Source organism: Carex rostrata, chromosome 7, assembly GCF_964058835.1.
Source record: "Carex rostrata chromosome 7, lpCarRost1.2, whole genome shotgun sequence".
In the NCBI taxonomy this organism is placed as follows: Eukaryota; Viridiplantae; Streptophyta; class Magnoliopsida; order Poales; family Cyperaceae; genus Carex; species Carex rostrata.
In genome coordinates, this window is record NC_135924.1 from 14,323,637 (window position 1) to 14,338,821 (window position 15,185).

General features: G+C 33.2%; 2 protein-coding genes across 2 annotated transcripts in view; both read left to right on the forward strand.

The window, feature by feature from the left end:
* The window catches only part of LOC144556486 (mitochondrial ATP-independent inner membrane protease subunit 2-like), a 45,706-nt gene that overhangs the window by 19,347 nt on the left and 11,174 nt on the right, over positions 1–15,185 (forward strand). The gene's annotated exons all lie outside the window — the stretch shown is intronic.
* Positions 1,773–10,066, forward strand: LOC144557412 (UDP-Glycosyltransferase superfamily protein). The gene is given in 19 exon segments (XM_078305980.1): positions 1,773–1,965; positions 2,084–2,114; positions 2,212–2,287; positions 2,437–2,571; positions 2,770–2,992; positions 3,452–3,586; positions 4,107–4,205; positions 4,707–4,836; positions 5,075–5,125; positions 5,582–5,625; positions 5,627–5,690; positions 5,836–5,933; positions 7,007–7,172; positions 7,367–7,453; positions 8,006–8,059; positions 8,509–8,623; positions 9,043–9,104; positions 9,214–9,310; positions 9,724–10,066. Coding segments are annotated over 16 exon segments (1,578 nt in total). The 5' UTR covers positions 1,773–1,849; the 3' UTR covers positions 8,578–8,623; positions 9,043–9,104; positions 9,214–9,310; positions 9,724–10,066.

Sequence of the window (15,185 nt, forward strand, 5' to 3'; positions counted from 1 at the left end):
CGGTTATCTACATTATTAATGATTGATATACATTTTGTTTTTGTCCTTTTGTATTGGAAGTTGTAGTGTTTCACATAATTAATGATTGAGGAATGAATAGAGAAAATAAACTTGAGGAAAAAAATCTTTATTCTTAAAGAGAAATATGGATTTATGTTCCAAACGCATTCGGTGTAGTCTTAGAGATGTGAGACTCTGGCTTTTCAGTTTAATAAAAAAAGCTGTATAAGATCATATTTATATTACTTTAACTTGAATAATTAAAAGTTTTACTTTAAAATTTATTGAATCTGCTCCGAATGACGGATCTTAACTGTTGGACTTATCTAATCCAATAGTAATATACGTATATTTTAAAGAGTTTGGCTAGTATAACATCAATGTCATTTCAATCTATATAAACACCAACTCTAAAATCTATCAAATTGACTTCGAACGACTAATTCAAACCGTTCAAACCGATCTACTTCATTAGTTGTGTGTTTACATGCAAAATTTATAACTTTTCGAATTTATTTAGTATTAAATCAAGCGGTCAAATGTGTGAGTTTTTAAGTTAATTTGAATACATTCATTTTTCAATATTTTTACTGCTTAATTTGATACTAAAATAACTCGAAAATATAAAAAAAAAATTGTATGTAAACGTCACTCATATTGTAAATCGGTCTGAACGGTTTGGATTAGTCGTTTGAAATCGATTTGATAGGTTTTAGAGTTGGTGTTATATATGCTAAAATGACACTGATGTTATATTAGCCAAACTCTATTTTAAGTTTATATTTTTTATTTTTCTAATACTAAAAAATTGAAAATTTATAAGTTATTTTAATACCTCATGTCTGACTAACATTTTAGTTGGGTGTGTATAGTTATTCCTAGTAGTTATTACTTGCAAACAATCTTATATATGTACAGTTTCAACAAAAAAAAAAAATACAACAATTAATTATTATACTATTAATAACTAAATAACGACTATGACAGTAACAATCACCGCCATATATATATATTTTTATTATAAATGTGACAATTTTAATAAAAACATTAATAAAGCAAACTTACAAGATTACAATTGGCGTTGCAATTTCCGAATAATTATTTGCAAATTGCAATTGATTCAATTAGAACTCTGCAATTGGTACTCACAGTAGTTATGATTTAGTACCTCTAATTGAATAATCTTATACTAACTAAATTCCGATTCAAAATTAGTCGTTAGTGATGTCATGCCGAAACTCCGCCTGAACAGCTCGATCGTTCGAATTCAATAGATAGTATACGGTATACCCAGGAGGATTGATCCTGATCTTCAAAGTCTAGAATTTACGGCTAGATCTGCCTTAGACGTATTTTCGTACCATTGGAGTTAGCTTCCCCACGACGCGACGGAGGCTTTCCAATGGGAATAGGACCGAAATCTGTCCTATTCAGTATAAACCGTCCGATGCATCATAGGATTCGTGTGAGTGATTTAAATCTGTACTAATCATCAACTGTCCATCATCTAAACCGTCTGCGCGAATCAATCGACCAATCGGACGGAAAATAATGGACATGGACAGATTTCGGTCCATCACCCGCTCGCCACACCTAGGGGGTAATATTTTAACAGAGTGCTTTGGCTTCATACAGCGCACGAAGCTATTTCGGTTCTATGGTCCTTGCGCTGCCTGAAACCGAAACTAGTCTGTTAAATATTTACCGCACGTCGGCCCTACCGTCCGGGGTCCACCAATCCAGTCAGTCTAGTATAGCGCGCGTTCTCTCTCGCTCTCTCCTTGCCTAATCCCTCCCTCTCCGTCGTACACTTGCGCGGTCCCACCGGCGCACATTGTCACCCTTTCCAATGGAGGCTCTATGCAAGGTCTCATCCTGGTTCCCTCCCTTTCACTCCATTCTCACAACTTCCTCCTCCTCTTCTTCTTCGCATCTCCACAGAGCGCCTAAAATCTTCTGCGTACGGTAACATTTTTCTCCTTGTTCTTTCTCTTCTATTTATTTTTTTCCTCTTTCTTTTATTTTTTATTATCACAAAGACTGCTTCTAGATGATTTTTTTTTTTCTCCTCTTGCAATTCTAGGATCCACGGGAAGGAAACAGTCCCTTCTGAGGTACTGCAATTAAATAGGCATGCAACTTATCTTTGTTTCTCTTTGGAGCATCTTATCCATTAATTTTTAACCCCCCTCAAAAAATTTCATATTTTAGGAATCCATTGTACGTACCAAGAAATTGGAAATGCCTGATTCCGATGTCCTGAAACTGTTTGCCGATACTAAGAGGAGTATGTCTAGTTCTATCATTATTTCCCTTGTTAACTTCTATTAATAGTTACAAAACATTAACTATTGGTCAAGAGTTGAGCTGTGGGTGGCTAAGGTACTTTAATTTGTTATTTGGCCATTTACTAAATATTTTCTTTTGCTGTTCCAGACATCATGCACATTAACAAACAGTGTCTTCTTGCAATGGAGGAGGCCAATAGATTAAAAATGGAAAATGAGGCCCTTTTGGAGAAACTGGAGCAATTGGAGACTAAAATGAAAAGGACCCTCATTGAACTTGAAGGTGCACTAATCCAATGGATTTCATTTCTCAGATTAAAACGGAGCTCACCAAATGTCTGACAGCCACCATTTTTTTTATCTCAAGGATTGGTCATAATTAGAATGTGGTCATCCTCAATTTTAAACTCTTTTTCTTTAATTCGTAGATTTGTGTTGTTTATGCTGTTGTTGTTTGTCCGCTAATATTTATTTATGTCAGGTAAAAACAGTGTACAGGCCTCATCTCTGAGTTTGAGTGAGTTACTTCTGCGCATAGATTCAATGGTTCTTTCGGGCTTGCTCAGTAAAGGAGAGGCATCTGAGCTTAGAAAGAAGTGGAGGGAGAGCAAAATTGCAATACATGATGCCCTTGGTGACATACATCACAAAACTGATGAACAGTTGCTGTCTGAGCTTCGCACAATTTCAGAGAAAATCACAAGGTGCATCCACAATCAATATTGCTTAGTACTCCAAACTTGTGTAATTTTGTGACTTCTATTAGTATGTATTATGGATTGTAATCATGTAACTTGTCCTTTTTGTTTGTTTACATAAATTACATTCTTCGAACTGAAATGCAATATCTGTTTGAGGTAGACCCAAATTTATCAGACATGTCAACATCTTAAATTGTTAAATGCAGTACACAGGTAGTGAGCTTTGCAGGCACATTATTTACCTATCTGGCTTTAATTTCATGTTCTCTATTATTCAGTGAAAAGTTTTCGGCTGATTAATGGTCCTTCATCTCTTTATTGTAAGAAATATTAGAATGACATACTAAACTGGGGGCAGCTTATTAAGTAATTATGATGTGCTGTCTGGTGTAATTGAGTTTGACTCTGCACCCTATTGGATCCTGAATCTTACTATTTGGTTAAAACTTGTATGTTTTGTAGGATTCCCTTGCACATTGTGCATATATGTACTGAGATGGAGCCGGTTGCATCATATGGGTCCTTGGCAACATATGTAACAGGCTTATCGGCTGCACTGCAAAGAAATGGAAATTTGGTAGAGGTCATTTTACCCAAGTAATTAACTCATGGACATATAATTATTGTTATATTAATATTTGGTATGAATAAAAATGGCCTCCTTTTTCTGAATTCTATTCAGAAACTATTACTTTGTTCTGTCTATACCTTAAACTCATATTCTGTCAGTTTAGTTATTTTCTTCTATTGTTCCCCATTGGTTGGTACCAAAGTGTTAACACCAATAATAAGGTGTTGTATTGCTCTAATAGAAGGCCAAAACTATTATCCTTGGATAAATGAATGAGAAATGAGTAATCATTGTCTATCTTCATTTTTCATATTTTATTCAAATGGTATTCATGTTCCAAAACTTGTAGGGTTATGTGGGGTATCGTGGAATATACTGGTCTTTATATAGGGTTTTTCTTAGTTGATAGTTTCGTGCACAATATTGCAAGAGAATACAATTAATTAAGCATGCTATTATATAGTGGCCCTTCATTTTTATTTTCTTTTTGTTCATTTTCCAATCTTTTTCCTTTTGCTGATTGAGTTTAATTAATTGCTGCTGAAGTGCATACAAAGGTATAGGAATTATACTGCTTGAACCGTTTCAGTACTCGACATTTTTCAGCCGTGAGAATTTCTATGGATACTCTGATGACATTGAACGGTAAGTCACCTTACTTACCCAAAAAGTTGATAGTGCTCCTTTTCTTGTGATCATTTATTTCTTACAAGATTAATCTTTTTTGTATAATTTCATTTGTGATTCTCCAAAGACCGACATTTGGTTTGTGTGATGGCAGACAAAATAAATCTCTCATGTCCCTATAAAACATTGGAAAACATCATGTGTGACCTTCCTCTTGTAATTCTCCTTAACAATGTACAGTGCAAAACTACCAGTAGTATATCCTCATGTGTAAAGAAGCAGGGTCGGAAGAGATGTGCCGAATTTGTACTGAAAATGTGATAGTTCTTGTATCTGAAGTCATTTTTTGTGTTTCTCGTTTGCATCTTATTATTTCTTCAGTTCTAATAACTAATATTTGAAGATGTTAAGATGCTCAAAAGAATGCTCTTCTTTTTAACTTCCGAAAAGAACTAAAGGGGAATGTTTGCTCTTATATGACATCATCTATCTTCTAATTAGATTCTGACAGTAGTGCAGATTCTCATATTTCTCCCGTGCTTCAATGGATTACATTGTTAAAAGTGGAAAGCAACCCGATGTTTTGCATATACATAATTGGCAAACTGCTATTGTTGGACCTCTCTTCTGGGACATATTTGTTCATCAGGCATGCATATTTATCATTTGCTTGGTTAATAATTTTACCAGTCATAAGAAATTCAATTTGTTAAAATAAATGGAAGACAAGATAATTGTCCTTTGTTTGTTAAAGTCAACTTAAATTTTCTTATTTGATTTGTTGTTAGCACAAAAAAATTTAATCTGTATAATAAACATTTTATAACATAATCATATATGAAATGCTTTCTAACTTCATCTAGTTTTGTGCTTTTTCATCACTTCAGAGACTTGGTAGTACTCGAATCTTACTGACGTGCCAAGACTTCGAGTCACAGGTAAAAATTATTCCTTGTAATTACCTTTAGTAATATATTTTATGGTTGTATTTTTGCTCTTTGAAAGGAAAGAATACTTATGCACTCTTGCAAAATCTCAAACTCTCTAGTATATATTCATCATGTAATTGTAAATATTTATGCAACCACAGATAAATTATTTCTCCCCTCCATATGCCAAACTTTCTTTTATTTTTGCTTATGGTGAAAAGGAAGTACTTGATTGGACATTTTGTTATCAAATGAGACACCATGAGGATATTTACTTGATTGTTCTCATTTCCTCATTACATAGAACTGAAAAGTAACTGATTCTTTGTCTAATACTTTTTATAAATACAGTGTCTTGAACAACCAAATAAGCTAGAATTATGTGGACTTGATTGTTCTCCTTTTCTCATTTACATAGTATAGATATGTAACCAACTTTTTGTCTACTACTATATATATATGCAGTGTCTTGAATCACCATATAAGCTGGAACTGTGTGGACTTGATCCTTAAGCTTCACCGCCCTGATCGGATGCAGGATAATAATAAGACAAATCTTATCAACATTTTGAAGGTTATAAAGTGCCCATTTCGAGTATCTTTGATTAAATGTGACAATACCTTGATTGTTAGTCTGCTAATTGAGAAGTCAAATGGTAAAAATGAAATTGAAATCTCTTTAATTTCAAATTGTTCACGATATTTTTTTATGCTTTCAGGGAGGAATTGTTTACTCAAACAGAGTGGTTGTGATGTCGACAATTCACTCAGGAGAAAGCCTGAGCTGTGGGTTGGAACCAACTTTAGCAATCCATAAGTACATGCTCTTCACTGTTTTATTTGTCACAGCCTGAAAAGATAGTTTATCATATTTGTTAACAACACCCTTATTTTGGGTCCTTCGGAAATGATTCAGACCATTAAAACCAAGGTCAATTCAAGCAAGGAGGATTGAATTGCAGTCTTTCTTATAAATAGGACCAAATGTCTTCACAAAAGTAAACTTCAAATCAATATTCAGATATGCTCAGCTAGACGTTAATTCAAATTATGGCTGGTGAAACGGTCAGTTCAGTTGAAACTGTTATAAAATAGCCAAACCAAACTTTTTTCGGATTTCAAAAAAAGAACCAAACTGAACCGATCAAACCCATAAACTGATTAAGAACCGAACCGAAGTAAATTTTGGTTTGTTTGGTTTAAACCAAAGTAAATTTTAGTTTGTTCGGTTCAAACCAAAGTAAATTTTGGTTTTCAGTTCAAATTGAAGTAAGACCCCGGATCTCAAGATTGGTAAGATACAAAAGATAGCACCACTATTGGTACCATTATTAATGAAAGGTATATATTTTCATACACAATATCTGAAGTTCTATGCAAGAATACACATATCAAAACCAAACCTATCCATTATCAAAGTCGAACCATTATAAATTGGACGGTTCAGTTTAGTCAGTTCTGAGAAATCTAAACCGAACCGATCCATTTAAATCAAAATTTTCCTGTTCATTTAAAAACTAAACAAACCGAACCGTTTGAACACCCCTAGTTCAAATTGAGCTTAGAATTAAAAGATTCATTGTACTTTGGTTGACAGCTGTTGTCTGTTGATATTGAAGAGAATATATTTACCGTCATTTTAATTTTAGGTATTGTTATTTTTCGTCAATGCTGAATGTTTTGTCCCAAGTATGGGAAATGTTGGTTGGTGCTGTAAAATTGATTAATATGATATTTAGTGTGTCCTTTATTATAATGGCAGGGGAGATGTAGTACAGAAAATGATTTTTTACTAGGATAATTCAAGTTGGAAGGATACTGGAAACCCTAAGCAGAAGAATAAAATAATAATTACTGGACATATGACTCCGGAATGATTGCAATGTACAGGAAAAAGCTAGTGGTTGCTCCCCATGGGTTTGATGTTCAGCAGTGGGACCCATCAAGGGATAAGTACCTCCCTAGAACTTACTCTACCCATGATATGGAAGGCAAAAAATCTTGTAAAGAGGCACTAATACGCCATCTCAGTCTCTCCAGACGCGTCTCTGTTGTTGTATGCAACTAATTATTGTGTAACATCAATTTTTATAGTATAGTACTTGAGGGCTTGTTGTTTAGTTTTTCTGGGCACTTCATAAACAGAAGTATCAATACTTAAAATTAACCAAGTGCAGAGTTAAACTTTTGCCATCTTGTTACCTATCTTTCTTGTTTCTCACATTTTCACTTGTATTGTACTAAGTCCAGGTTGGCTGCATCTTCCATGGACATTCAGAAATAGATGTTCCACAATTAAAAATAGCTATACAGAATGTCACAAGACAGGATGCACAGGTTCTCTATTTTGATTTTTTACTTACTATATTATTTATTTTTCCTCAAAAGTACACTGAAACTGTAGATATATGGTTCAGTGGTTTATGATATTAGAGAGGAAATAACTTGACAATTGACAATTTTTAAAATTAGAACTTCAAATTGTAATCTAACATTAAGACATGGTTTATATTATTCACATATTAACAACACTTAAATTGCATGAAACTTGATTTTTAGGTTATTAATATGTCCAATAACATACCTATAACTTTTCTTTTTAATTTTCAATTTATTTGAATTCTTTTGAAAACCATTGTCAAGATTGTCAAAATAACCATTGTCAAGCAATCCCTCATAATAATCACTTCTATTATTGAGAACTTGGTCTAGTGGCAAAAAGGAATGTACTCCATGTGGGAGGTCACAAGTTCGAAACCCGGATAGGGAATCCCTTGTGGATATTAAAATGTCTTGACGCCCAACTTTACTCAAAAAATAAAAATAATTACTTCTAATATTTATTTGTTTTTTTTTTAATTTATGGACTGACTACCTTTAAATATACAGTTTGTCTTGATGGACTGTAATTCTGTACTAAACTCATTGCAAGATGAATTGAAGGTACTACCTCTTTCTGTATATGGTTTACATCAGTGATGGCGTAATGGGAGCCAGATTTCTCCGTTAGATAATTCACTGTTACTTTTTGCTCAATGACATCAATTGGGACCATGAATCTGAATTGGATGAATCTTTGCTGGAATTGGCTGGCTTGGGCAAAAAAGATGTTTTAGAAATTTTTTTTTTATGATCAAATAATTAAGAAAAAGAAATAATAGTTCAAATAATGTTGGAACTAAAAGATTTGAGTAATTGCATTAGTATACTTTAATGTAAACATACATAAAATAAAGTGGAAAAGCTGAACACAATTAATTTACAATTGATGAGTCAAAGACATTGCATAATTGAAATTTGAATCAAATTCTTCAAATTCAACACCACCAAGTTTTACATTTATTCTTCACGGTCCGTTTTGGAAGTAACACTCTGTCTACTCACATTTGTAGATGCAAGGTGTAAAATTTATTCCGGGATATGATGAAACCCCTGGCACATTTGATTATTGCTGGCTGTGACATCATGTTATGTCCTTCCTTGGATGATCCCTTATTTCAAGTGCCAGTATGTACATCTTAATGAAAATTGTCACCTTGTTTTTTTGCATGAGATATGCACGAGTTACTTGAGGATATTGGCAAATTCATTTACTTATTGATTGGTTGAATATTGTTGACTATAGTTGATATTCCACCGTGTTGCAGATGTAGTATACACCCAGTAGTTATGAATTGACTTGTTTCTTGCAAACTTTTTGTTGTACTTTGCCTATATGTATTTAATTTTTGTTCTTAAGCTGTCATGGTGGAGAAAGGGGGACGTTGTTTAATTGTATATTGCAGTATGAAAGTTTTGAATAGAGGTTGTCATTTTAACAGATGTGCTTGACTGGTAGTATAAAAGATGTTCAAGGGACAATTTTGTCATTCTCATTTATTGTGCTCATACTAGGTCATTTGATTAGACTTAAATCACATGTGCAGCTGAAGGCAATCAAGTATGGATCTGCTTCTATATCTCTAAGCTCAATAACTGATAATTTTAGGTAATCAATCAATTTTCTTCTTTATGCACCAATTTTTTGAGCCTGCTTATATTTCCTCTCAATTTTTAGTGTTTCCTTTTTTGGGGTTTCTGTGGGTGGATTAAAATAGGAAATCTGAATCGCATGATCAAGGAGGCACAAGTGTGTCACGGTACATGCTCTCAACATATGGACAAATGTCTCTCTCCCATGCTCTCACTGAAATTGTAAGTCAGCAGAAATGCACTCTCTTGGTGTCATATATAGTGTTGTCCTATTTGCTGATGAAACATTCAATTCTTTTCAGTGATTTGTTACCTCATTGGTTATGTCAGATGATGATATATTCAATCTCTTTCTCGTGTGCTTGAACTGCAGTATTCTAGATCTTGCAAAATCTGCTATCACTTGTATATCTTACTCAAACCCTATTTGACTAAACACAATCAGAGTTTCAAAACTCGGTATATTAACCCAAATTAGTACATTGGGACTAGCCAGAAACACTAGACCTTAAGTAACCCCAACATGGCCTTATTGTTTTATATGGTACCAACTCAAAAGATATTTTATAATGTGGGACCTTGCGTGAGTGCTGACATTTCAATGGTTATCTTAGCTGTAATTTCATATTTTGCAGAGGAATGATCCTGGAACATGGGAGAAGAGAATGAAGGATGGGATGACAAAGGATTTTTCATGGGATGCTGAGTGCCTAGACGTACATATCTCTGCATATTCCTTTATTAAGAACCTGTAATTTCTCTAATGGACCCTCGGAACTTTCGGCGATGTAGCAACGCACTTTTGTTTTTAACCCTACATCATAACCCATTGAACCCTAAATTCTTTGGAGGTCCACTTTATATAAGTTTCGGAGATCCGGTATAGAATATATGTATGGTATGTATATTGTGTGATAAACAAGAGGTCTAATAGAATGATTAGAAGTTCAATAATATTTGGCTGTTATTTCTGTAATGGAGAGGTTCTTGTGATGATATATATGATCATATGAGTTGTATTGGCAGCATATCTAAGTACTTCATAATGATGCCAGTCTCTTTGTTTAGGTTTAATGCCATCAGAGGATCAATCTACGTTTACGTTTAGTGTGGTTATTCTCAAATTTTATGAATTTTCTGTATTATTCGCGTTTTCTTCTCAAAAATTCGGTAGGTTTAACTAAAGAACTGCTGAATCATTTCGAGAAAATTCTGGTTCAAAACATATTTGAAATTCAGCAAGAAATCGGCTGAAGAATAGATCTGGAATAGATTGAAAACGGAACAAAGAAAAGGGAAAGAAAAGAAAAGAAAAGAAGGTAAATCTGACAGTAGCATCTAGTGTTATGCAAACGGGCCGGGTAAAACCTGGGCACGGGCACGGGTGACACGGGTCATAGGTGAAACGGGTAGGGTACGTACTACATTTTTTTTTTTTTTCAAAAACTCTACTCAGCCCGTTTCAATCCCCGGTAGCACGGGTAGGTGGGTATCACGGTGGGTTGCACGGGTCCGGTCCGGACTTTTTTTTTTTTTTTTTTCAAATGAATGTATTTCACAGTTCTGATGCTCGGTTTGGACTTTGGAGCTTTTAAATGACAACGATGATACAAATTGAAATAAAAATAAAGAAAGAAGACAAGCATATGATATAATTCTATCTAAGCATAAGAGAAGCAAGTTGACCCCATTTTTTTTTTTTTAATATTTCACGTTGATGTAACTGAATTTTAGATAAAATTACTACAAACTAGCTTATTTGACCTCATGTTTTCGTACATATTTTCTAAAGTGACTCACATACTTTTCAACCTTGACAACTTTTTGAACATTGACTCTCATAGTTTAAAGTACTGCCTCTATCCAGCACAAAAAATAACAGAGATAAACTATGGATATAAACGAACTGTTGACAATAAATTGAGTTAAGAAAAAATTGACAATAATTTTAATAATTTAATAATTTGCTTATTATGAAGATTTAATAAATATTTTGTTGCCTTTATAGTTTAGTCGTGTATTTAATTTCATGTAATTAGATTGTCATTTAATTTTTTGAAAGACCGCTAAATACATAGTATATGTAAATCACTTGAAAAATATAAAAACCGATATCATTTTGGTTGACATAATATACATATATAGACCAAAATGAAAGATCATTTTGGAGAATTGTGTGCAAAAGTAAAGATCAGGGAGGCTTGGGGGTTTTAGACCTTAAGCTTATGAATAAAGCCCTTCTGGCTAAATGGTGGTATCGGTTTCTAGATAATTCTGTTTCTGGTAGATGGAAAAATATTTTGCTTAGTAAATATGGAACTAGAACTACTCCTTCTCTTTGTTCACCTTTTTGGCGATCAATCCTAAAAGATCATGTGGTTATCAATTTAGGACTAAATAAAGAAATAGGTAATGGTAAAACAACTTCTTTTTGGTTAGATAGATGGTGTAGTGAACATGCCTTAAAAAATCAATTTCCAAACCTTTTTTCTATTGTTACTGATAGGTTTATTTCTGTAGCTGAGTCATTTTCTACTTCTCATTTAGGTCTGTCTTTTCAAAGGCAAATAACTGATATTTATAGGGATGAATTGATTACCTTGCACCACAAGTTTCAACATTTTACTTTGTCTTCTCATTTGGAAGATAGATTGATATGGCGATGGTCACAAGATGATCATTTCACTGTTCATTCTTTTTATAAATGGTTAGAATATGGTGGTATTCCAAATTCTGAATATGATACCATTTGGAAATCTCACATCCCTTTAAAAATCAAAATCTTTCTTTGGCTCGTCCGATGTGATAAAATTCTTACTAAGGTTAACTTGGCAAAAAAAGGTTGGCCAGGAAATCTTACTTGTGCATTTTGTGACCACCATGAGAGCGCTGACCATTTATTTATACATTGTTCATATATACGCTTGATATGGAATTGGATTGCCACATACAATTCATTCTCCTTTACCTGTAATTCTTTAGATGATTTATGGTTACTTGATGCTTCGATTCCCTTAAAGGATAGACTCCTTGTAGAATTGTTAAGGGGAGCTATTTTATGGAATGTCTGGTTAGAAAGAAATAGAGTTATTTTTAATGATAATACTACTCTCATTTCTGCTAAATCATTAGGGTTTAAGATAATCTCTTTAGCTACTTTTTGGTGTAAGTCTAGCTCTGACAATTCATACTTAAAATTAAGTCTAATGCTTCCATGTGATGTTAAGGACCTTCCAGATCAGATACTGGAGGAGGAAGAGGAGTCCACCCAAGCTCTTGGAGCTGGCAACCCCCCAGATCATATGTCTGGAGACGACCTGTCGGATGAGTATCTATTGGATTACTAGTCTCCTAGGATATGATTGTTTTTTGAGACTTTTTTCTTAGTATTCATTTTGTTTCCATTTTAGCTTTTGATGTGGTACTATCTCTCCTTGTATGCTTTTATGTTTGTTAATGGTGACTTGATGTAAGACTTTTCATATTTGATTTTGGTACTTATTTTAGGTACCATATCAGGTATGCTTGATTTCTATGAAATCGGTGGTAATACCACTATTTTTCATTTTTTTACATATATAGACCACATTTCTAATGCTGAATTTGTCTTGAGTTAATTTATAAAAAACTCACGTAGAGTAAGACTTAAATATATACTATAAATAACATAAGACTTTTCATGCTATGGTTTAAAAAATCCATCGTATACCTGTTATCGCTCTTAGTTGGCAAAGTTATACATTTGGTAGTTGTTTGTTTATCAAGATTCAATAAGGTATATCGATATGTGCGCGAGTATATCTTACTTGGGGTCTCAACAGTGACTATATTCACGACAATATATTTTAAGCATTGAAGCAATAGGTAATACAAACAATAGAAAATACCATCAAGGTAAAGGAAAACGTAATTTAAATGATTCATAACTCGCGTTTTTCAAGCGAATATTACAACGTCGAGATAATCCTAGTCGGAATCCGAGTTCCAATGCTTCTTGCATTTTCATGTCTTCCTGCCTTGCCTGGACTTGTCTAAAGCGCACAGTGAGCATATAAAGTGCTTGAACCTTATATCTTCCTTTGAACAAATCGGGTAAGCACTAATGCAAGGAGGGTGGAAAGCATGTAAACATTCAGCACAACAGAACATTCGCACTTATTCCTAGATTGTCGACATGAGAAGCAATACTCTATTTCTCGCGTGCTGTCTCATGGAGGTGTTTTATGAGGAGGATTCTTGGGGGTTTTGTCGAGGTTCCTTAAACGGAAGTAGGGGAGCACGGGTCTAACTCGCGATTACACTTCTACGATCGGGCTGAGTGCGCGTGTATGGGATTCTGCTGTGTTAGTACTCATTCTTAATCTAACATGAAATAAATGTAACCTTTAACAAAATTTAATCTAGCAAAAAAAAAAAACTAACATATCTAACATATTTCAAAATAAATCTAACATTTCAACAAATTTAATCTAATAATCTACCATATTCAAAAATATTTCTGACATTCAATAATAAATCTAACATTTCAAAAAATAAATCTAACATATTTATTTAACCTATTAAAAATAAATCCGAATTTGAAAAATAAAATCTAACCTATTCAAAAATAAATCTAATTACTTAACATTTCAAAAAATAAATCTAACCTATTTATTTAACCTATTAAAAATAAATCCGAATTTTAAAAATAAAATCTAACATATTCAAAAATAAATCTAATTACTTAATATATTCAAAAAATAAATCTAACCTAATTATTTAACCCATTAAAAATAAATTCGAAATTAAAAAATAAAATCTAACCTATTCAAAAATAAATCTAATTACTTAACATATTAAAAAAAATAAATCTAACCTATTTATTTAACCCATTAAAAATAAATCCGAATTTTAAAAAATAAAATCTAACCTATTCAAAAATAAATCTAATTAACATATTCAAAAAATAAATCTAACATTTTTAGCAATCCACTAACATTCAAATTTTTAGTTCAATTACTCTACAAAAATAAATCTAACATTCAATAAATCTAACATTCAATTTAAATTCTAACATTCTCTACAAAATCTAACAAAAATAAATTTAAGTTAAACTAATTGTAACAAAAAAATAAATCTAACATTCAATATTTCAATCTAACAAAATTTAATCTAACATGAAATAAATATAACCTTTAAATCTCGCAGGAAAATCTTGCGGGAGGTGCCAAACTTTGTATTTTCAATACCTTCGTAATTCCATTTGCGTATTTGTAGAATGAATTAAATTTACAACTATATTTTTTTAACAATAAATTTAAAATTGAGAATAATGAAAATATTGAGATTGAGATTGAGAGAATGAGAGATGAAAATATTGAGAATTTGAGATTGAGATGTGAAAATTTGTGAGGGATGGGGGTGTATTTAAAGAGTTTTGTTTGGAGGGATAGAAATTTGAATTTGTTTTAAAAAAAAACTGAAAAAGGGTCAAATCGGATAGGGTACGGGTCAAATCCAGGTAGGAGTTCGGGTAGGCTTTTGTTTGGGGGAAAATGGGGGTATGAAATTTGAATTTAAAAAAAAAAATCTAAAAAAAAGGGTCAGGGTTCACGGGCACGGGTTCGACCCGCACAGATTTAGCGGGCACGGGTTCACGTAGGACGGTCCTAGTTTGAAACGGACCGGATTATCATGGGTTTAATGACAAAAAAATCGGGTCCGGCCTTTTTGAACCCATACCCGAGTTACCCGTGGACTTGAGTCAAACCCGTACACGGTCCGGACAGGACGGGTACGGATCACGGACGGACCGGACCGGGTTTGACCCGCCCGGATATTAGCAAAACACTAGTAGCACCCACTCATTTTAATCTTTCCGAGAATTATGAGCTCAATTAAACTTGACGAAGGCCGACATTTTAATTTTTTTTATTGTGCTAGAAAAGAAAACAGATAGCGTTGAATTATTGAAGCACATGGGCAATTGAAGAATAGATTGAGTTGGCCATATGCAGACGAGAAAAGTTTATCTTATTGAAACTTGTTTGTTGTAAAATTAAATTTGATTCAACAATTTCGACTCTGACCGAACCAGAAAATTAAGTCCATTGATAAT